This window comes from Electrophorus electricus, chromosome 16 (genome assembly GCF_041902795.1).
Source record: "Electrophorus electricus isolate QZ-2024a chromosome 16, ASM4190279v1, whole genome shotgun sequence".
NCBI lineage: Eukaryota > Metazoa > Chordata > Actinopteri > Gymnotiformes > Gymnotidae > Electrophorus > Electrophorus electricus.
This window is the reverse complement of record NC_137512.1, coordinates 19569001-19590608: the sequence shown is the minus strand read 5'-3', so window position 1 is coordinate 19590608 and position 21608 is coordinate 19569001. Positions and strand designations below refer to the sequence as shown.

General features: G+C 47.1%; 2 protein-coding genes and 1 long non-coding RNA gene across 7 annotated transcripts in view; 1 reads left to right on the top strand and 2 right to left on the bottom strand.

The window, feature by feature from the left end:
- The first annotated feature begins 672 nt into the window (after positions 1 to 672).
- On the top strand, positions 673 to 12006 carry pde6a (phosphodiesterase 6A, cGMP-specific, rod, alpha). The gene is made up of 22 exons (XM_027003626.3): positions 673 to 1234; positions 2618 to 2770; positions 2996 to 3085; positions 3185 to 3325; positions 3613 to 3687; positions 3806 to 3870; positions 4104 to 4170; positions 4381 to 4428; positions 4728 to 4877; positions 5134 to 5277; positions 5526 to 5591; positions 5703 to 5849; positions 6010 to 6117; positions 6651 to 6760; positions 6956 to 7043; positions 7232 to 7332; positions 7605 to 7712; positions 7969 to 8032; positions 8877 to 8951; positions 9400 to 9483; positions 9989 to 10157; positions 10423 to 12006. The coding sequence occupies exons 1-22, from the start codon at positions 758 to 760 to the stop codon at positions 10467 to 10469; spliced, it is 2577 nt and encodes an 858-aa protein (XP_026859427.2). The 5' UTR covers positions 673 to 757; the 3' UTR covers positions 10470 to 12006.
- On the bottom strand, positions 1535 to 2649 carry LOC113573397 (uncharacterized). The gene is made up of 2 exons (XR_003410202.2): positions 2354 to 2649; positions 1535 to 2121 (listed from the first exon to the last, which is right to left on the bottom strand). It is a non-coding gene; the product is annotated as an uncharacterized LOC113573397 (long non-coding RNA).
- The window catches only part of ppargc1b (peroxisome proliferator-activated receptor gamma, coactivator 1 beta), a 36332-nt gene continuing 26399 nt past the window's right edge, over positions 11676 to 21608 (bottom strand). For 3 of the 5 annotated variants that reach the window (XM_081698661.1, XM_081698664.1, XM_081698663.1), the window contains exons 4-12: positions 20562 to 20675; positions 18849 to 19761; positions 18564 to 18609; positions 17963 to 18072; positions 16878 to 17400; positions 16723 to 16783; positions 16445 to 16563; positions 16191 to 16321; positions 11676 to 15791 (exon numbers count right to left, since the gene is read on the bottom strand). In XM_081698661.1, the coding sequence (XP_081554787.1) occupies positions 15700 to 15791; positions 16191 to 16321; positions 16445 to 16563; positions 16723 to 16783; positions 16878 to 17400; positions 17963 to 18072; positions 18564 to 18609; positions 18849 to 19761; positions 20562 to 20675 (2109 nt within the window). In that variant the 3' untranslated portion in view covers positions 11676 to 15699. The remainder of the gene's footprint in view (positions 15792 to 16190; positions 16322 to 16444; positions 16564 to 16722; positions 16784 to 16877; positions 17401 to 17962; positions 18073 to 18563; positions 18610 to 18848; positions 19762 to 20561; positions 20676 to 21608) is intronic. The other 2 variants (XM_035532390.2, XM_081698665.1) reach the window with 2 other exon arrangements.

Here is a 21608-nt window from a genome sequence, read left to right as displayed (position 1 = left end):
ATAGTCATAAAACATGTGAAGGTCAGTAGCCAGAGAGAGTGCAAACAAAACACGGGAGGACGACAAGCGTGTCAACAAGAGGAGCACCAAAAGTCCAATAATGTGAGCAAATCAGAGTGAGACAAAAAACCGAAGCACAACCAATAGGCAGGCAGAGAGCATGATCAGTATGCATCAACCTGACATGGCAATACTGCGTAATGATAAGCTAAACAAACAGGTTTAAGTAGACAGGCATGAGTTTGACGAGGTTGGTGACGCTGAATGGAACATCCAAGGGGCTGCTAACAGGTGTATGCTGGGAACTGTAGTCAGGGCTGGGGAGCATGACAGGTAACAAGTTAGAGACTAGTTTAGAAGGACATTAAATATTACACTACCTTCAAAAATCTAATGAACAAAATTATTTAACATTTTTAATTTGAGTATATTATGCTAGAAGTCTTTACCTAAGACAAATAGACAACCAAGTCTGCCATCACAAAATCCTGGTCCTAATGCCAAATATTGCCTTTCATAGTCATATAAATGAATAAATGAACTCTCTCATGATATGGATGTTAATGGAGACCAATGAATTTCATAATCCAAGTTATTATTAGATCGAGGATTAGCCTTATTAAATCCCAATAATCCCCCAGTCTTCCTCTGCAGTCCTTCTGCCAAGTGCAGAAGACAACACAAACCACTGAGGTGTGTGCAGGCGCACTGGGACATTTCGAAACGAGCGTGCAGGCTTCCTCTAAGCTGAGGCCAAATGGCTGTAGTGGACCAGGATATGGCCGAGAAGTTTTTGGACAGCAATCCGGCCTTCGCCAAGCAATACTACGACTCACACTTCCGCGCGCAGGTCATCTCGAATCTGCTGTCCACTTCCAAGAAGACAGAGGTGGACATCAGCACGTACCACGAGCTGAACTCCGTGGAGGAGAGTGAGGTCATTTTCGACATGGTGCGGGACCTGCAGGAGCACTTGCAGATGGAGCGGGCGGTGTTCAACCTCATGCGCCATCTGAGCTTCATCCTGCGCTCCGACCGCATGAGCCTCTTCATGTACCGGCAGCGGAACGGCACGGCTGAGCTCGCCACGCGCCTCTTCAACGTCCACAAAGATGCCGCCCTGGATGACTGCCTCGTGCCCCCGGACAGCGAGGTTGTCTATTCGCTGGACCAAGGCATTGTGGGACACGTGGCATGCGTGAAGAGGACGGTTAACGTGTCTGATGTAACGCAGGTACATCAACTCTGCTGCTTTGATAAGAAGTATGTACAAAGCCTAGAACAATAAGATGTGGTGAAAGACTCTGTATGTTAGGTGAGGAACTATGTTGTTCTTGCTTTGAAAAATGTTAGTAATACCTATTCAGAGCAGTAGAGGGCAGTGCAGGACTGCAAAATCCTGTAAGATCCTGATACACACTTCCATCAGGCTGAAGAATTATGACATGAAACACAAACAATGTGCTATTTTTGTGCAATAACGGAATGGTTTATTATTTCACCTGGCAATCAGTGAAGTTCACCAATACAGACATGATGTAATACTGCATTTATTTGCATTGAAACCTTTGTAATGTTTAACACTTATTAATCACTTCATGTTTTAAATACTTTGAATGTGTTTGCTGGCATGATTAGATCGTAATGTGCTTCTAAAGGAGAGCACAGGGAGCAGTTTCCAAAGGACACTACCACTGCTTCCAAGACCAGCAGATCAATTCCACCCCAATCACACTGATTTATTCAAAAGCACCTAGCCTGATGTGCATGATAGTGGTAAAAGCCATAAAATTCACATCTCTATTTGATTAGCAAGGCACAATCATTTTTGTGAGAGGCAGAATGTCGCCGTCCCTCCGCATGCAAACCCAGACACCTCATCAGGTAAAACATTTTCCTCTGTAGAACACGACCACTCCAGAGTACATCATTACATGTAACAAATTGGCTTCCTTTGTCGATGGCGTTGTGTGACTGAAATCCAGAAGTTCCTGGAAGGAAGTCGTCTCCTTCTGCTTTCTCCCATACAAATGACCGTGTGGCTTCACCACACCAGTGCCATAGGATTCTAGAGTGGGATTACTGAAGATCTGTGTCTTCTCCCTCTGACTTTGGGTGTGACTGGGCACAGGGAATAAAGACTGATAATCTTACTTGAATTAGATCGATCCTGGATTAAATCTAAAGGTCAGAGGCTAAAACCATGTCCTCCACATCAGCAGAACAGCGACAGCTTACCATGACTCTCCAGCTCATTCATACATTGCTTTTCAACAGAATCACAGCTCTCCATAATGTGCAAGTCATTACTGCAATATCTGTACTGATTAAGGGGAAGAATAATTGTTATTACCTGCTAAGGCGTGTCCAGTGTCTCCCAAAGGTGCACTTGTAAGGTGTTCATAACAGCCAGTGGAGCCTTAAGCACAAACAGTTTTTTTGCAGTTTAAACTTCCTGGTAAAGATCAGACCCCTATCAAACGTGAACAAACCAGATCCCTACTTATGATGTGACAAGAAAATCTCATACAGTTCGATTAAGCACCACCTTAATAGTTTCGGGAACATACTAAACTCTTTCGAGACATGCTAACTCTAAAACTGTCTATTCCTTCAGAGCACCCACTTCAGTGACTTTGTGGATGCACTGACAGAGTACCAAACCAAAAATGTGCTGGCCACGCCCATCATGAACGGCAAGGACATGGTGGCTGTCATCATGGCCGTGAACAAGATTGACGGCCCTAGTTTCACCGCACAGGACGAGGAGGTGTCCTCTCGTTTGCTCTCGCACTCTCTATCTCACCCTCTACCCCTGTCTCTTTTTTGGGTTTGTTTTTTTTTAATTGATGGTGTACATCATACTACAATGTCTTTCTCCATCTGACATAAAATACTGAAGGATTTGGGTGCACAACGTCATTATTCTGCACATTTTTATGCCCCTGGTACCTGCCTGTTTGATTTACCCATAATAAATGTCTATATCTTGCAGACATTGCAGAAATATCTGAACTTTGCCAATCTTGTTCTACGAGTGTTTCACCTCAGTTACTTGCACAACTGTGAAACCAGAAGAGGACAGGTGATCTGAAAAGAAACCATGTTATTATTGTCATCCAGTGCAATAACATTACGTTGGCTCTGGCTTGTGGAGTGGTTTCCCTTTACTTCTGCCTCATAGGTTTTGCTATGGTCTGCCAGCAAAGTTTTCGAGGAGCTGACGGACATTGAGAGACAGTTCCACAAGGCGCTCTACACAGTGCGTGCTTTCCTCAACTGTGACCGATACTCCGTGGGTCTGCTGGACATGACCAAAACAAAGGTGATTTTCTCAAGATACGTGCATGTCACTGCACGAGAACCATAATGCCTGACCTGAATTACTTTTTTACTTTTTCAATATATGATATAGACTTCTAAGCAGACAAAATGTCAAACCTTCTCTTCAGATGAAATAACAGCTTATGCAGAGGGGAGTCTGAAACCAGACCTAGTTCATTCAAAAATCTTAAACTTTTAATATAAAATACTGAAAGAGTGTTTGCCCCTGATCAATAGCACATTGGTAACTGCCCTCCTGACCAAAAGCATTTCTTATAATGCTTCTAGGAGTTCTTTGACCTTTGGCCTGTTCTGATGGGGGAAGTACCTCCATATTCAGGACCAAAGACTCCTGATGGAAGAGTGAGTGTTCGCTAACCTTTAGGCCACAGTATTTAAAGTCAGCGTCCTTCATCACAGATATGGTTTGTGTTGCTTTAGGGGAAAAAAAAAATATGATACTTGCTTTCCCCCCCTTCAGGAAATCAACTTCTACAAAGTGATTGATTACATATTGCATGGAAAGGAGGACATTAAAGTAATACCGTAAGTTCAAGTTTATGATCTTGGTCTCAGCGTTTTAATTACTTGACATGTCATTGAGGGAAAAAAGCACTGATTTGACCAAAGGAATCACACTGTTTTTAATGTAATTCTGGCCAAGGAGATCCTTATATCGATGTGCTGTTTCAGTGTTTTTACATCAGTAGTTAGACCATAGATGTCCTGTCCATGCCCATCTCGTTTGGTAAACCTGGCGCATCTACTGCGTTCTGCAGGAACCCCCCTGCTGACCACTGGGCTCTGGTCAGCGGACTGCCCACCTTTGTAGCTGAAAACGGCTTGGTGAGTCTGCGGTGTTCTCCAAACCCTTTGGTCATGGCTGTCGCGCGAGCGCAGAGCCGTTAAGGCAGGAGGGCATGTAACACTCACGTGCACAGTGATGGGAAATGGAATGCGAACGGGAGGACGAGGAGCTAGGAATATACGGAGGCTGTAATTAACGAAACGGAGCTGCTCTCCCTGTTCCTCTCATCACCTCTGCCTGCTTTACAGATCTGTAACATCATGAATGCGGCACAGGACGAATACTTTGAATTCCAAGTAAGCTCAGCTTTTTAGTATTCTTTCAGTAATCACAAAAATATCAAACATTGCTCAGATCTTAATCATGAAATAAAAAAGCAATCATGCTCTTAGCAGCCTTATAGTAAAAGTACTACTACTATTATTATGAGTATTATTGTTATTATTATTATTATAAGTTGTATCAGTAGTAGTAGTAGTAGTAGTAGTAGCTTAAGTATGTTTTACTTAATCAAAATAGAAGACTGCATTAACATTACATTAACCAACTACTTCAAATAATTTTTTTTACCCCATCATATTAATTTATTTTACAGAAAGAGCCACTGGATGAATCAGGCTGGACCATTAAGAATGTTCTGTCCCTGCCCATTGTGAACAAGAAAGAGGAAATAGTTGGTGTTGCAACATTTTTTAACAGGAAAGACGGAAAGCCATTCGATGAAATGGATGAAACTCTAATGGAGGTATTTGTGAGTTCAGTATATGTAGACATGTCACACCGCTGAGTCACAGCAGCTGTATTATTACACAACAGTCTCTCCGTTGTTTATTTTCGAATTTTTTACCCAGATCGTTATACCCAAAAAGAGACCCAATCTGCTGCCTTATGCAGAGTCAACCTGGCTGCCAAAACAAGTGGGCTTGTTCTTGACTGGCATGAGGTTAATGTACAGCCAGTGAGTTGCTTTGATTCCCAACCCTCGATCTTTTCCATCTCAGTCCCTCACCCAGTTCCTGGGCTGGTCTGTGCTGAACCCAGACACTTACGATAAGATGAACAAGCTGGAGAACCGCAATGATGTCTACCAGGACATGGTCCTCTACCACGTCAAGTGCAGGAAGGATGAGATCCAGAACATCCTGGTGGGTTGCTGCATTTTGTGGAGTCGAGCAGCTACAGGAACGGAACCTTAATGGAAACCTGAGAATAGATCACCCTGCTTCTTGTAGGTCTCCTCTTTATATTGAACGGTCATATGAGTGTAATACGGAAGTGTGGGTATCTGCAAAGAGACCATTTGTTTTATATCTCAGATTGTTTGTTAGGAAATACAATATGCATGGAAAGTGTAGTAACATAATATCAGTCTGATCTGTGGATTCTGTGGTAGAATACACGTGAAGTCTATGGAAAAGAACCAGAAGAATGTGATGAAGATGAACTGGAAGAGATTTTGGTGAATGAATGAATGAATAAATGAATCAATCAATCAATAAATCAACAATTTAATAGATAAAGCACATATTTTATCAAGGCTACACTTAATGGTATTTCATCTGCATTATAGATGGATGTTCTACCTGATTCAGAGGAGTCAGAAATCTTCGAATTTCATTTCTGTGATTTTGACCACTCTGAGCTGGACCTTGTTAAATGTGGCATTGCAATGTACTATGAACTGGGAGTTGTGAACAAGTTTCACATTCCCCGTGAGGTAAGTTAGGGCTCAAAGCTCAGAACAACCTGATATCCAGAACTAGTTCTGTGACTAGTTTAGGAATCCTGTCTCTAAGGTTGCTGCATTTTTGAAATACATTCCATAACTTTGCCTAATTGTGGGAGACAGTGGGTCAGAAGTGCTCTGTTATCCGCAGGTGCTGGCAAGGTTCATGTATTCTGTCAGTAAAGGGTACCGAAGAATTACCTACCACAACTGGAGACACGGTTTCAACGTTGGCCAGACCATGTTCTCACTGCTTATGGTGAGAAACAGCTGCTACACAGTGATTCCATTTACATTTGATGGATATATGTGGTTAATATTAGACCAGCAGCAGTGTGCCTCTGAACAGATTGCACTCTACCTGAGTCTAGGTACAAACAAACAACGCCTGTTGACTGCAGCGCTTGGGTAGCTGATGGATTCCTCCCAGCTGTGTTGTGTTTGGGGTTTTAGTGTTTGGCCTTGTGCTGGGAATACATATTGTTCTAGGCCCCTCCTCCAACACATAACCCTCCGTGTGGAGAGCATGGCTGTCTAATGGTAACTTGGAGCGTGAGAGCGCGAGACCTTCCGCCGCTGCTCCACTGGCAAGCGCAGCAGCCGAGTCATGAGTCAGGCGGCATTGAGGCGTGGTGCTGTGAGCCCAGCCCTTACTTAGCCCTTCGCAGTACTGCTCCCAGGTGTCACTGAGCCTAATGAGCTCTCTGGAGCCCAGCTGCTGGGTCTGGGCGGCCTTTCTTATGCAGCTTGCCCAGGAGGCGCTTTAAAGCTTTTGCCCTGACATGCTTTCAGACAGGTAACCTAAAGCGCTACTACACGGATCTGGAGGCCATGGCCATGGTCACTGCTGGTTTTTGCCATGACATTGACCACCGCGGGACCAACAACCTCTACCAGATGAAGTACAGTCTGCTTACAGTTATCACTGCCATGAACTGTCAGCGTCCCTCGGTTCTCTTGCTAGACAGAACTATGTGAACTGTTAAACATAGTATATCTCAGCCATATGCTATAACAATATATCTCAACCATATGGTATTATGTTTTCGAGCATTTCTCTCCTTTAAAGCAGGTCCTTTCCCAAATGATTTTCACAGATCAGGGAACCCACTGGCAAAGCTATATGGCTCCTCCATCCTTGAGAGACACCATCTGGAGTTTGGTAAAACTCTGCTAAGAGATGAGGTAGCCCAAAACTTTAGAAACTTTTCAGATTTTCAAAGTTCCTCCTAATATTTTAACAAAATAGCTGCTATGCATGTCTGTGCATGCGAGCCCTTAAGAAGCTGGCCAATCGGTGCAGATCACCAGAAAGGCTACCTTTTCATTACTTCCAGTCAGCAGTCTTTTCTCGTTTACTGTGATCCTTTCAGGCTTTGAATATCTACCAGAATCTTAACCGGCGCCAGCACGATATTGTCATCCATTTGATGGACATAGCTATCATTGCTACAGATTTGGCTTTGTATTTCAAGTAAGGATATTGAATATTATAGAGTTGCAATGATGTGTGAATCCTGAATACTACATCACAGATCAAGGGTGTTCCACCATAGAATGTATAAGAACATTTTTAGGTGGTCATTGGATTGTAACAGTCCATAGTCCCCAGTGTTAACAGCTAGAGCGCTGAATTAACTCTAATATTGTTCATTTGTGTCTAGCTGGAAATGAACATTGCAGTGTTAACTCTTGGACACTGGACATTTGGCTATGTGCACCTGGAACGATGCTCTTTTTGTGCAGGAAAAGGGCCATGTTTCAAAAGATTGTGGATCAATCCAAAACATATGAGAACGAGGAAGACTGGACCAAGTACATGATGCTGGAGACAACCAGAAAGGAAATAGTCATGTAAGTACAGACGGGCATATGAACACTTTAGGTGCCAGTTCAAGATAAGACCTTGCCCTGCATGTCTCTGTGTATACGCACTAGTAAAATTCGCCTGAGCCACAGCAAGAGAAATTTGGTGCAATGCAGCGAATGCAGTGACGGATACCTGGCCTTCTACTTCTTGCATAGCACTTTCTTACTTTACGACTATCACAGGGACCCAACTGAGCTCATTCATAACCACAGCATGGTGCTGCTGATGTTTCCACAACAGGGCAATGATGATGACCGCTTGTGATTTGTCTGCTATTGCCAAGCCCTGGGAGATCCAGAGTAAGGTACGGCAGCTCTGTGCATAATGCAATTTCGCTCAGCACGTCAGATTCCAAACCCTCTGCATGGGAACAAGCCATGACTGCACAGAGGAAATATCTTTACTATAAGGCAATATGCTTTAATAAGTCTCGGCTCTATTCCGACGGTAATGTGACGATTTGTTTACGCAGTGTTGTTTGCATTTCTGCAGCCTAGGCAATTTTTTGTGCTTACGTGACATCAGGTTTCAAAATATTTCAAAGCTTTCTCTTTCTAGTGATTCTCTTGTATGCATTAAAGAGAAGCTAATTGAGAATAATTGGGCATGACAATATGTTTTTGTCTCTTTACAGTTTCTCTTAATATTTTAACTGCTTTTCTTTAATGGTTAAGCATCCTTGAGTCCTGGAAGAAAACGCACAACTCATTAAAAAAACAAAAAACCTCCTAACTTGAATGTTTCATAACTTGAAAAAACGCACGAGTCCTTGAAAAAAGTCCTTAAAAAATTAAACCATTGATTGTTACAGTTTACGTGTGCACACGCCACAGTAGAGTCAAACAGTAGTACTTTTGTTCTGTTGAGTTATCAGCCCAAGTCTAAAGTTTGTGGAGCTCTTAGGCTAATAAATCATACTGACTACTTGTGAGGAATTGGACGTGCTCTTAGCCAAAATGATAGCGGTGTCACATTAAAAAGCTCGCCGAAGCCCCTCACTGAATCACTTGGAACATTCTCTGACAGATGGTCTTTAACACGTTGATCCCTTTGCTAAGTCCGCCCGATATATTCCTAACATTGCACATTGCACGGCACATCTTAGCGCAGGTATAAGCTAACGTGAGCGTGCCTGTGTCCTTCTGTAGGTGGCGCTGTCTGTGGCGGCAGAGTTCTGGGAGCAAGGCGACTTGGAGAGGACAGTCCTCGAGCAGCAGCCCATTGTGAGATATTCTCCAGGAATGATGAGACAGAGAGGAGGAGGAGGAGAGGCAGTGATGGGAAAGACGGGGAGAAGCAGAAAGAGTAAAGATTCCCCACGGGCCACGTGGTGATGTACTGCCTATTATGTAGTGCAGTGAATCAGAAAGAGCGGTCAGAGTGGCGCAGTCGGCTGCACTGTCCCCTAACTCCCCTATTTTACACTACACTGACTCCAGATCCTTTAATGTTGAGCTCTTCAAATTGCTGTGACATGGCTACTAACTTTAAGTCTGACAATCCTGAGCGACTGAAAAAATTGGCTTTTTTTTTTTCTTTTTCTTTTTTTTTCCTGAGCAACGGGGGGGGGGGGGGGGGGGGGGGGGGCTTTTATTTATTTTATTTTTTTAAAGAAAAGAATGGGGGGTTTCACTCTCACATAAGACTAATGAAGTTCTGTTTGCTCTCTAGCCCATGATGGACAGGAAGAAAGCAGACGAGCTGCCCAAATTGCAGTGTGGTTTTATAGATTTTGTCTGCTCCTTTGTGTACAAGGTGAGGTACTCCATTTTGATAAGTCCATGCCGCACATGTACGATTAAACTGAATCTTAAACTTATCCGGATGGTCTAGACATCGACTTATTTACTGTTGTGACTATAACTGGTTAATGATCTTTTATTGAACGGTAACATGGCTTGTGAAATACTGGGAGAATGGAAGAATGAGAATTGCATTATGGTATTATACAGTGGTTAGATTTTCAGAACTGAATGCTGCAATTACCCAGCCAACGTAGCGACATCATTCCCAGGTATGAGTGTCATTCCCAGGTATGAGTGTCATGTTCTAGGATTTTTGCACCTAGAATTTTGCAAATGTCATTTCTAGATGTTATGGAGCACTTTGAACTGCAGTTTACTATTCCTGGCCAATCAAAATGCTTCCTCAAGCCAACCCAAGCAGTGACCACAAACCCCTTAGTACAGCTCTGTCCTGCCACTTCTGTATTTCATTGTCAGCCTCACTTAGTTGCATGGCTGGGTGTCTCCTTCTGCAGGAGTTTTCTCGCTTCCATGTGGAGATCACACCTATGCTACAGAGACTGATGAACAACAGGAAGGAGTGGAACAACCTCAAAGAAATCCACGAGGCTAAGCTGGCGCAGCTCGAGGAGGCCAAGAAGGCCACAGAGGCCACCGTCGCGGCCAAAGCATCCGTCAACCCGGGTGAGAGCCTCTCGCACCACAGAAACACGTTAATTTCCTGAACCTTTCGTATAGTATAGTTTTGTAGCTCTGTATCAGACCATATGAACCAGAAAGAACCAAAAGAATCATCTTGTTGCTCTAGAATCCCTGCTGCTGTGGTGGTTTTCATGCTAAGAGACCAACATAAAAAGTGCTTTTGCTTATGGGGCAGATTTTAAGTAAGAGACACTTGATGTCCAACCTGTGCAGGTTTAACTAACCTCTGTTCTCTTTTCTCTTGCAGGTTGTAATGCACCAGCCACACAGACTAAGACCTGTGTGCTCAGCTAAATCTCCGAGAGCCCATACAAGACACACCAACTTTATTTTTTGTTAGCAAAATCGTTTCATTATTTTAAGTCAACTACTAATTGAGGCCACGCTTAGAAGTTACTTGAAGTCTGATATAGACAAATCCATTTTACAAGCTTGAGGCTTTAAAAAGATTGATATGACAACACTACAGTGTGCACACACTGCATTCTTTAAAATGTAAAGTTTAAGACATGACAGTCTTAATGTAGCTCCAAAAAGTGTTCATTTTATTTTTTAGTTTGCTCTATATTAGCCTTCCCCTCATTCTTCATGTATACAGTCAATCAAAATCAAAAGTGCTAAAAATAAATCGGCTAAAAAAAACAACAAAAAAAAACCTTGTGCCCCATTGGAGTTCATATAACCCATCAGTGCATTGTAGATTTTCTGCAACAGCAGCTTTGTGCCTAGCAGATTCTATACACTTGGCTGAGTTTATGTGTGTGCTAACTGTCCCACAGGGGACACACATAATGATTTTCCAAAACCCAACACGGTGCCCGGAGGGTTGGCGGTGGTGAGGGTGGTGAGTGGCGCAGCGTAATTGAGTGGGGAAACGGGCAACGGCTGATTGGCAGGGCAGGAAGAAGAAGTAGTAGATCTGGGTCAGCTATGACGGTCATCATCCCACAACCCTAGCCAGGGCAGGTCAGCAGGGTTCGATGTCATGACTCAATGGCCCTGTTTCTACCTCCACGCTGCAGAGCTTTAGAGAGACACACCTCCAGCTTCCGCCATCGAGGAGCCAACTCGTTTGCGCGCAGACGGCCCACGGTGGATACTCAGAAAGCCACGCCACACCGAGATCTGAATCGCAAACCGCCACTGGCTCTCCTCGGGAGCCTGGAAGAACAGCTTAGGCATCATGAGTCTGAGATCTGGAGGCTGGGCCTGGCTACTGAATTCCTACACAGTAGCCAGTCACTCATCTCCCGCTTACACAGTGATTTCCTAACACATGCTAAATTCTAAATTCACACTCCCTTTTGCTACATACTCATTCCTATCCAATCTGGCCAAGACTGTTTCCTCATACTAGCTGCAGTGATGGTTTTGTAACATTCACTTGAGTTTGCTGGGAAACACTGCACTCCCTGGTTGCATAACCCAGCAAGTGTATCTTGTGAAATGTGTCTCTTGCATTATCTGAATAACACATGCACAGATTACCAGAGTACAATGGTCATTAGGATTTTTGTTTTATTTTCTGGAGGCAAATAGATGAATATATGTATGTTTGTACAGTATATGAGGATCAGTTTCTACAGTTTAATAATGTAAACAATCTCTGAAAAGAAATGTATTCAGTTCAAAAGGAAGCCATCATCTTTTTTAAACTATTTACACGAATTAAAATATAATTTACAACATCAGATTTCCACTGTATAGATAAATCTGCGAAACTAGATTTTAACAATTCAAAAATACTGAAATGCATTTGTCCCCATTCTCAAGACATATGAAATCACACAATACAAAGGAAAAACACCATTAAAAGACATTCAAACTAAGTGGCATATAAATAAAAAGAACAAACTCAAAACCAATATATGTAAAAATATAAAATCTTACTAGCAGTATTTACCATATACCAAAAACTAAGTTAAAAAAAATCAGAGTGAATTTGATAGTTATTAGATGTAAAGACTCGACCAATAGACATGAAACGACAAAGAAATCAAAGTATGCCCCATGACACAGATTTTCTTTCCACCAAAGACTACGAGCATCACTGGCTTCTGGGATACACAGAAACACCAGAGACACTCTGTCAGCTGATGCTGTGGCACCAAAATGACATGGAATAGGAACAAATTTAGATAGTCATGCTCGTAGCACAGCACAGACGATACGAATATCTGCCAATTACAACAATGAGTGATGACCAAGTGGGCACATTCTGTCTACTATTGCAGTACACTTTGTGAGCGATGAGAAGATAAGACATGCGACATGATTATGATTTTAAGTGATGTGATGGGTCTGTTTTTTAATTTTTTAAATTATTGTCAGAAGCACACACACATGGACACCATGCACACGCGCACACGCGCACACACACACACACACACACACACACACAAACAAATGAGGGCCAAGCATACTCATAACATTCAACCGTGAGATGGATTTGATGTGGGACTGCACCTTTCTGGCACAAACATCAAATATACTTTTTGGTCAAGTCATCTCAAGCTTCTGTAGTGATTGCTGAAATGGAGATGTATTGCATTTGAAAAGGCTTCCCTTTGGAAGTTTTTCTTTTAGTTTGGATAATCTCAGTCTGTACATTCGAGACTGACACTGTATGTTGAAATGTATTGAAGTACTTTCAAACGCTGAATAAAATGGTCAAAGATCTCTATACGAAATTATATATCTATATATTTATCTACACAAACCCGAATACATATATTTTATATATGTACTGTATACACCTTTGATAATATGGCTGTATTGAAAAAGTTACTTAAGAAAACAGATTGGAGTTTTAAAGGACAGTACAGTTATTAATAAAAGCTAGTGAGGTGTGTTTTTTGTTTTCCTCTACTGGTTTAAGGCTTTCCTTGGGAGACTGGGCTCTCAGAGTATTCCTTGCTGGACACACTGACATTGTCCAACAATCCCAGACTTCAGCAGGCCTAGACACACACACACACACACACACACACACACACACACACACACACACACACACAACTAAGTCATATGTGTTCACTAATACTGCATGAAAGTGCGGAGGGATTCAGTAGTCCAAGTGAGTACCAGTCAAAACTAGCATCGCTATACCCCACTCCAAGGGGACTTCACTTCTGGGAGCTTTGCCTAGTGGACTAGTTAGTGGATGTTTGAGAAGTACACACCACTTCTCCGGTGTGTATTTCACTGCAACGTACAGTAAAGGATTATTTCAAGGACTGCCCCAATAACTTTAAAACAACCAACCTCTTACCTCTTAAATAACACCTTCCGTTTATGAGAAAGGCTCCATTATATATGTATTGCATCTTAATTCCATTAAAAAAAAAAAGAAAATACTTAATTACAATCATTAAAAAAGGAAGAAAATATTTAAATTTCTAAAGGGATACTTTTTACAACAGCGTTCGACTTATGAAGCCATAGTTCCCTTCTGTATCTCCCTGTATTGCTCAACCTTGCATCACCAGACACTTGCATCATTGGGTCACCTTTCCCCTTGACACCCGGACAGGCCTGCTTCCGAACACACGAGTGAACACACTGCTATACAGCACACCACTATCATGTTTACATTAGACACAGTGCTATGTACACATTATATAGCTATATATATTTATATATATAGATCTATATATAGCCATGTAAACCAGCACATTCTCTCACTTTAGTAGTATACGTACTAAACACGAACATGACTTATTTTCAGGATCCTTGTGGGTATTTAGATGACTCAGCATTTTATTTATTTATTTATTTTTTTTTAAAAAACAAGCATGTGTATGAACCTTCGGTTCCCCAGGTTAGGCCAAGAAGACACGTCCTGTTAGGGGAGCCTCAACACCGGATAAGGCGTCTTGTACGTAGTGTGCGCTCGAACAGAGTCACAGGAGGATTCAGTGATGTAAACATTGAGTTTCCTGGTGTGTTTGCTGAGAAGGCGATTGGGCAAAACTGGATAGGCTGGGGATAATGCGTCAGGAACACGCGCACATACACGAAAAGCACAAAGCTCCGCCGCACGAGGGCCCGCGGGCTGGGCTCCGGCCCCCGCAGAAGTAAAACACAGACGAGGGACCAGAGACTTGGGCTCCCAGCACACAAACGGGGGCCGAGCCCAGGCCCAGACCCGACAAAAGACAGGGACAGCAACACACGGATACGTTTTTACACTTCGAAAACAACACACCGCACGAGTAAAGAGTTTGAACTACGAGGCAAGAGCTAGAAAAAAACCCGCAGATCTTCCCCTATTAGGCGGGAGGGGATAAACATCTGAGCATTCGTGGAAAGAGGGAGACAGTGTGTGTTTAAGAGAGGGAGATGTAAACAAGGCAGAGACACCCTGGTATCTCTTGGGAGCTTTGGAAAGATCTTCCTCCCAGATTTTCGCCGCCTTTCTCTCTAGTGCTGCCCACAGCGAGAGCTTTCGGGCGCAAACATGACATTCCATCATGACATTCCAACTGAACGACATGGCAACCAGCAGGATGGCCCATATGTCAGGTCAATTTGCACCGCCAGGCTGCGGAAAAACCTTCCTCAACTAAGACGGGGCAGAGTACATTCAGATCTGTGAGGGACGGTCCCCCCCCAGGAGCGAAAGCAACCTGGTCCATTGCGTTGGTGGCAGATCGGAGCGGTTCTTTTTCTGGATGAAACAGCTGTTGACACTGCTCCATTCAAGCCGGGCTTCTGTCGCGTCCGAGGGCGTCTGCCTCGCCGCTCCAGGTGTCTGCGCTGAGACACGGTCGTGAGGGGGACGGTGGATGGTGCACCTTGGGCGGAGGGGTCTTGGGGTCCCGCTGCTCGCGGTCTGTGGCAGGGAGTGGCAGAAGGCCTGTCGGAGGGAGGGGCCGTTGAGAAACCACAAACGCTACCTCGTTTGAGTGCATAGATGAAATAAGGAAGCACTAAAATAAAAAAACAAAAAACAAAAAAACAAAAACAAAAAACAAACACAAACAAAAAACTTTTTTTTTTTCCTTTTTGATTTGTAAACTCTGTTGTTAGGAGTTTTGTGCCCCCCCCCACCTTTTGTAACACAGTTAAATATCCACAAAGATTTGTTAATATAAAGCAATCATTGTTTATACACTTTTAAGGGACAGAGAGTTCCAAAAAACAAAAAACAAAACAAAAACAAACACCCCCCCCCCACACACACACACACACACACACGCGCGCACACACACACACATCACAATGACCAAACAGAGAAAGGGTTTGCTACAGCCGCTCAGGATCAGGGACGGCCACCTTGCAAACATACGCACGAGCGCGTTTCATCGTCCTTGCGTCTCTCAGTCGCTGTTCTGTTCCTCGGGTTCGCCCTCACGCCCCAGGTGCCTTCAGTTCTCAGTAAGTCCTTCCTTAAAAAAAAAAAAGTTTCCGATTCCAATGTTCGAAAATGTAAACATGAGGCGGCGTCTCAGCTGGGGTTTCATAAAGGGGATGGGGGGGGTGGGGTGGGGTTTGGAACACGAGGAACTGGCTCTGAGACACGTCAGCGGTGCAGGCTCCTCTGAGCCTCCTTGAGGAGAGTATCGAAGTCCAGAGCGTCGTACTTGCTCTTCACCGGGCCCGGTCCGGCCTCATCTACAGGACCAAACACAGCGCGGTTATCCCCGTGCCCTGCCGTGGGAAATCACCTCACTCAACGCATTCAGTAGCTCAACGGGTAAACTTAAAGAAAGGATTAGGATTGTCTTATTATGTACTGTCATCTCGGTTCTTCATTTGTTCCACGTTTTTTAATCACTGTTAAAAAGACTGGTTTAAAAAACAACAACAACAACAACAAAAAAAACTATAAAAACACACCTTAAAATAGAAGGCTAGATAATAACATCTATTGTAAAAGGCCAGGCTCTCTACTTTCACCTCCTATTGAATGTTATTATGTGTGTATGTAGTGTTCTTATATTGATCGCTTTGATAAATACTGAAGCTGAGGTGCCACCTCCTCAGGAGGGAGAGGCTCCTCCGCGCTCCTACCCAGATCGATGTAGCGCTTCCTGCCCAGCCTCCGGGTGCCGCTCCCTGCGTGCTGTCCCGCAGAGTCCCGCCTGGGCCTGCCATTCAGCTCGCTCGAAGTCTGCCTCAAAGTGATGACCCCACAGCGTTCCCTGCACACACACACACACACACACACACACACACACACACACACACAGGCAAAAGGTCAGCGCGCTCCCGGGTGCAGCCTTCTTAGGAAAATGGGGCGTGGGGTGGACGGGATTTGGACCTACTCGTCTTTGACGAGCACCTGGCAGTCCTCGGGCCGGCCCAGGGCCTGGAAGCGTCGGCGCAGCATGGCCTGGGTGACGCTGCTCGGCAGATTGTGGATGTAGAACACTTGGCACTTGTCCTGAGGGCCCGGAACAGACCACAACTCTAAGATCAGACATTCGGCTGTGGAGCGAGTCCCCGCAACCGCGTTAGGTGACGGAAGCGATCGTAAACCCGCGCCACTCGGTCGCTACGCTACTTTTGTAAAAGCGGCCCAAAACCAGACAGCTTCACGTACCACGTCGTCCTTAGTGCGATTCTTTGACTTGTCCTGATGGCGCATCTCCGAACTTTCACAGCTGCAGCATAAAAAAAGGGCAGACGATTACATTGCAACAATGAAGCGCTTCGCCTGATGGGTACCAACTGGTCAGATCTGGAATGAGCCCCCACCTGAGAGCGATCTGGTGGCAGGGGGATGGTGGCTGGCAGGACTCCGGGGACTCGATGTCTGCCTCAGGGCTGGGGGAGTAGGCGGGCGATGGTTGCCCGGTCTCCTCAGGGTCACCGAGGGGCGGGGCTGGGGGTGAGTCGGCCCCCGGGACTTCCGGCTGCCCCCTCCGGCTCCCGGCCTCCTCCTGCCTGACTTCTGGTCCGCTCCTCTCGCCCGAGCCCTCCTCCGTCTCCCGGGTGTCGGCAGGGCGGCTGGGCGACGGGAGGCCTGCAGCAGACCGCTTGCGGTTCTCGCCCAGGCTCAGCAGGCAGTAGTCGTGGTCACCGTAGGCGCGCTTGGCCTGCCCGTTGCCCGCGTGGCCCGTGCGGCGCAGCTGGGCGTACAGTTCCGTCTGCTCCGGGAGCTTCCGCGCGTGCACCCGCGCCGGGCACGCGCCCCTGCCCGGCGGCTCGGCCTTGCCCTCGGGCTTGAACGGCTCCTCCTCGACAGGCTTGTGGGGGGGCGTGGTGGGGGGTGTGAGACCTGGAAGACAGCACACGCACGGGCTTCACCGCTCCGCCAACACCAGGCCGCAGAAGCAAAGCGCACGGCGACCACCACTAGCACTCATCACCAAACTCTAAACAACGTACAGGGACGCAGAGGGCACTGACCACACAAGGCAAGTGCATGACAGGGAGACCTTTTTATAAGCTACCTAAGCTTATTTAAAAAAAGATGTAAAATGTACTGCACAAATTATTATTATTATTATGAGCAAAACTAAATTAGCTTTGACTGACTTTGCTGTTCGGACTGCTTACAGAAGGATGCAGCCGTATGAGACGGCATGAGCGGAAGAATTCTGACTGTTGGACGTATGTAAACGTCACGTCCTGAACAGTTGAGCTAATGGAGTGTCATTCGCGTCATGGGACGTTGGGGTTCGTTAGTCTTCCCCAGTAAACGTCTAACCCCGCGCGCATGCTGGCTCCCCCGCGGCACGCATCTGAACTTAAAGCTAGGGGCAAGGGGCAGGACCCCCGTAGTGGGGCACAGCGGGGTAGGTAGAGGCGTGGCCCACTGGCTGGGGGCGAGGCTTTACCTGCTGTGCCACACAGCTCCACGCAGAGAGTCTGCTCAAAGGGTCTGCTGCCATACTGGGTGTCTCTGATCATGACGAGAGAGAGAGAGAGAGAGAGAGAGAGAGAGAGACTGCAGAGTCAACCAGAAGGCTCTTGAGAAATGCAGAGAGAAGAAGAGAGAGACAGAGACAGAGACAGAGAGAGAGAGAGAGAGAGAGAGAGAGAGAGAGAGCGAGAGAGAGAGAGCAAGAAATAGAGAGAAGGTCTGAACAGCTGACTCATAACATAAATGTCAGATTGAGCACTTAAAGAGGTCCATGTTTGGAAAACTGTCTGATGTACCAAGTTTACTTAGCAGCGGTTCTGAGCTATGCAGTGTTGGCTATGGATCTGTGCAACAACAAGAATCTATAATTTGTAAAACAAACAGGCTCCGGGCTATTTAAGGACCAGTGTTACCATGAGAGGCAAGCGGAATGTTTTAGGACATTAAAGCTAGAACGTCATTACAAGACTTTCAGAAGTCATTTGGGAGACGTCCAGGAGCGTCGTAAAGCTCTAGTCCTGGACGGGCTCCAGCATTCTAGAGTAGATTTGGAAGGGAGGGGTGAGCACACACACCCTGTTGATTTGGGAGTCAGCGGCAGACAGAGGCAGGCGCGTTTCTCTGCAACCAGAAAAGAAAGACCAAAATTAGACACATGGTCAGAGAGCACCGCAGATAATACAGCAGGTGTCATTAACCAGCTCCACCCACACACACACACACACACACACACACACACACACACACACCCTCTGCAGACAGCAGAGCATCGAGATTGGGGAGAGAGAACCGGGGAAGGAGGCCAAGGATTTGTTCGTCACGCTTGCTGCCCCGCTGAGACGCTGCTTCCTGTTTCTTACCGTTGTTGCAGCAGGGCTCGGGACCCTTGGGGCTCTTCTGGGGAGTGCCCTTCAGGCTGCTGTCGTCAGAGGGCGGGTCTGCGGGAAGGTCTTTGACCAAGCCCCCCTCCTCCTCACTGGAGAGCCCGCTGCTGCAGAGCCGCAGTCTTTTGGCGAAATGGCTAGGGAAGGAGGCCAGGCGCCGGGAGCGCCGCACCGAGAAGGAGCCCCTCTCAGGCTCGGGGCCCTTGGGTCGCTTGGCGGCAACCTGCGTGCCGTCGCTGCCCGAGTCCTTGGGCTCAGCTCTGGGCCGGTGGGCGGAGGGGCCATGCTCGGGCCCGTAAGGGGGGCTGTGCAGTCTGTAAGGCTTGCTCACGTCGAAGGCGGTGACGGCCTCCAGCAGCTCCCTGAGTAGGGAGTGGGCTCGGATCTCCCGCTGCCGGGCGAAGGGGACCCTGGGCCTGTTGGGGGCGGGGGCGTTGCTCTGTGGGGAGGGCCTGGAGCAGCTGTTGGGCGGGCCCCGGGGGGCCGGGGCGGTGTCGGTTCGGCCCCTGCGCACCGCGGCCTCGCGCTCCTTGCGGTCCCAGCTGGCCTGCTTGCGCATGGGCAGACAGTACGTGTGCATGTAGCGGATCAGCTCCACCACCGAGTGGCGCTCTTTCTCAGAGGCGAACTGGGGCTCGGCCGGCTCGGCGGATGCGGAACTCTCCACCTCGCTGCTGGACGAGGACTCTTCCTCTTCCTCCTCCTCCTCCGAGTCACTGTCCTCTTCCTCGTCCTCCTCTTCCTCGTCCTCCTCTTCTGTGTCGGCGGAAGGCTCCTCCTCGGCGTCGGGCTGCTGAGTGGTGGTGAGGTGCCGGTGAAGTTCGATGCAGAGACGGCCGGCGGGCCTAACTGCCCGCGGCTTCCTCTCCGCCAGACACATCCTGTCACACTGGAGAGGCGGGGGAGGGGGACAGACAGACAGACAGACAGAGAGAGAGAGAGAGAAATGGAAGGGGAAAAAAGAGAGTAAGAGATGGAGAGGGAAATCAAAAACAGCTCTATTAGATTTGATTGTAACTTAATAGAGTTGATGAGTCACTGGACTGCATTTTGGTGTAGGGGCATTTGCCTACTGGCCGGGCGGCGTACTTCCTGTATATAATGCACCAAGTCGTTTTAGTCATTTGGAAAGCCAACTCAAACTCGCAGTCTTCAAAAAAATCACCCTGGAATTACAGTGATAAGTGGGCTGAGAGGAGTGATATGGGGAACGAGACCTTATATAAGTGCCCAGTCTGAGGCAGGGTAATTATCCCGCCTGTGGCAGGGAGGGTAAGTGGCCAGTGTGAGGCAGGGTAAGTGGCCAGTGTGAGGCAGGGTAAGTGGCCAGTGTGAGGCAGGGTAAGTGGCCAGTGTGAGGCAGGGTAAGTAGCCAGTGTGAGGCAGGTTGCCCTTTAGCTTGCTGGTGGCCATGGCTTTCATGTGACAGATGACTATAGCCAGCAGCAATGTCACGCTCGCCTCCTGATGTGCTGTGGCACACAGTCGGAGTAAACAGCAGACGCACATGACACATCTCCGAGTCCTTAGTCCTGCACTCCCACAAGCCCCCACTCATTCTTCCATGACTCACTCTTCAGAGGCAGCCGCATGCTAGCCAGGCGTTAGCAAGACTGCGCTAAGATGCAGGCATGTTCCTGCTGACCTGGGCGAGGAGGGTGCTCGATGGCGGGAGGCGGCATGGCTCACCTTGGGCAGAAGCCGGGCGGGCTTTTGATGCAGGGACCTGCGGAGAGAGCTGCTGCCTCTGTGCGAGTCCAAAGCCACGGGCACATTTGGAGGAGACAAAAGGAGCTTTTTCAACTGTGGAGAGAGAGAGAGAGAGAGAGAGAGAGAAAGGGGACAGCTAATTAGCAGGCACGCCACTCAGCACAAACGTGCAACACAGCATCCACACCAGGAGCGCTCACTGCCTGATTCCTGCCAAACGAGCGGGTACTACACCGCCGCATCGGAGTGTTGGAGTCGCCGGGCAACCGCATCACACAGTGGTGCTGGAGGATGTCCAAATTCACGACTGAAACACCGCATAACAATCAACAGCTGACACAAGTCCTCTTACTGCTAGTGCATAGTCAGAGGGGAGAAAAAATAAAAAACAGCAGGTCGGGGGGGGGCAGCCACAGCTGAACGGCCGCTTGCTCTCAGAATGAGGAGCTCATGCTCGGAGGGCCCTCGGGGAAAACCAGCCTTGGGCCGACTGGGTTGTCGTGGCAGCGGGCAGCAGTGCCAGCTTGGCAGCTCGATCTGCAGTGCCTCTCAGGGACCGGCGGAGGAAGCAAAGGGGCCCCGGCGGGGCTCCATCTTGCCACGAAAAACATGCCACAGCCGTCTACGCCGGGAAAACATGTGCCGGGCTCTCTCCCGCCCCCTCGCGCCGGCCCCCGGCTCCTCAATGCGCCCCTTGTTCCCAGCACAGACTGGCTCCATTGACTGAGCCAGACTTGCACTTCCAGCTCCTCCCAGCAGAGGGCACTCCGCGCCTTTGCGAGGGGCTGCGGCCGCCCAGACAAGACATGCTCCAACGCTGTCTGAGGAGCAAGCCCGCAAGAAGACAGAGCAAGGCTCCATTAGCAGACTCGATACACAGAAACGCGTCTGTGCAGCGCTTAACGCTTGGCATGGGGGAGCAGCTGTTTTCCTTCTTTTCTTTTTAGCATCATATACAGAGAAATATTCCTCCACCTTTCAGGTAACAAATTTGCAACCGGACCGTGAAAATGTGAGAGGAGAATA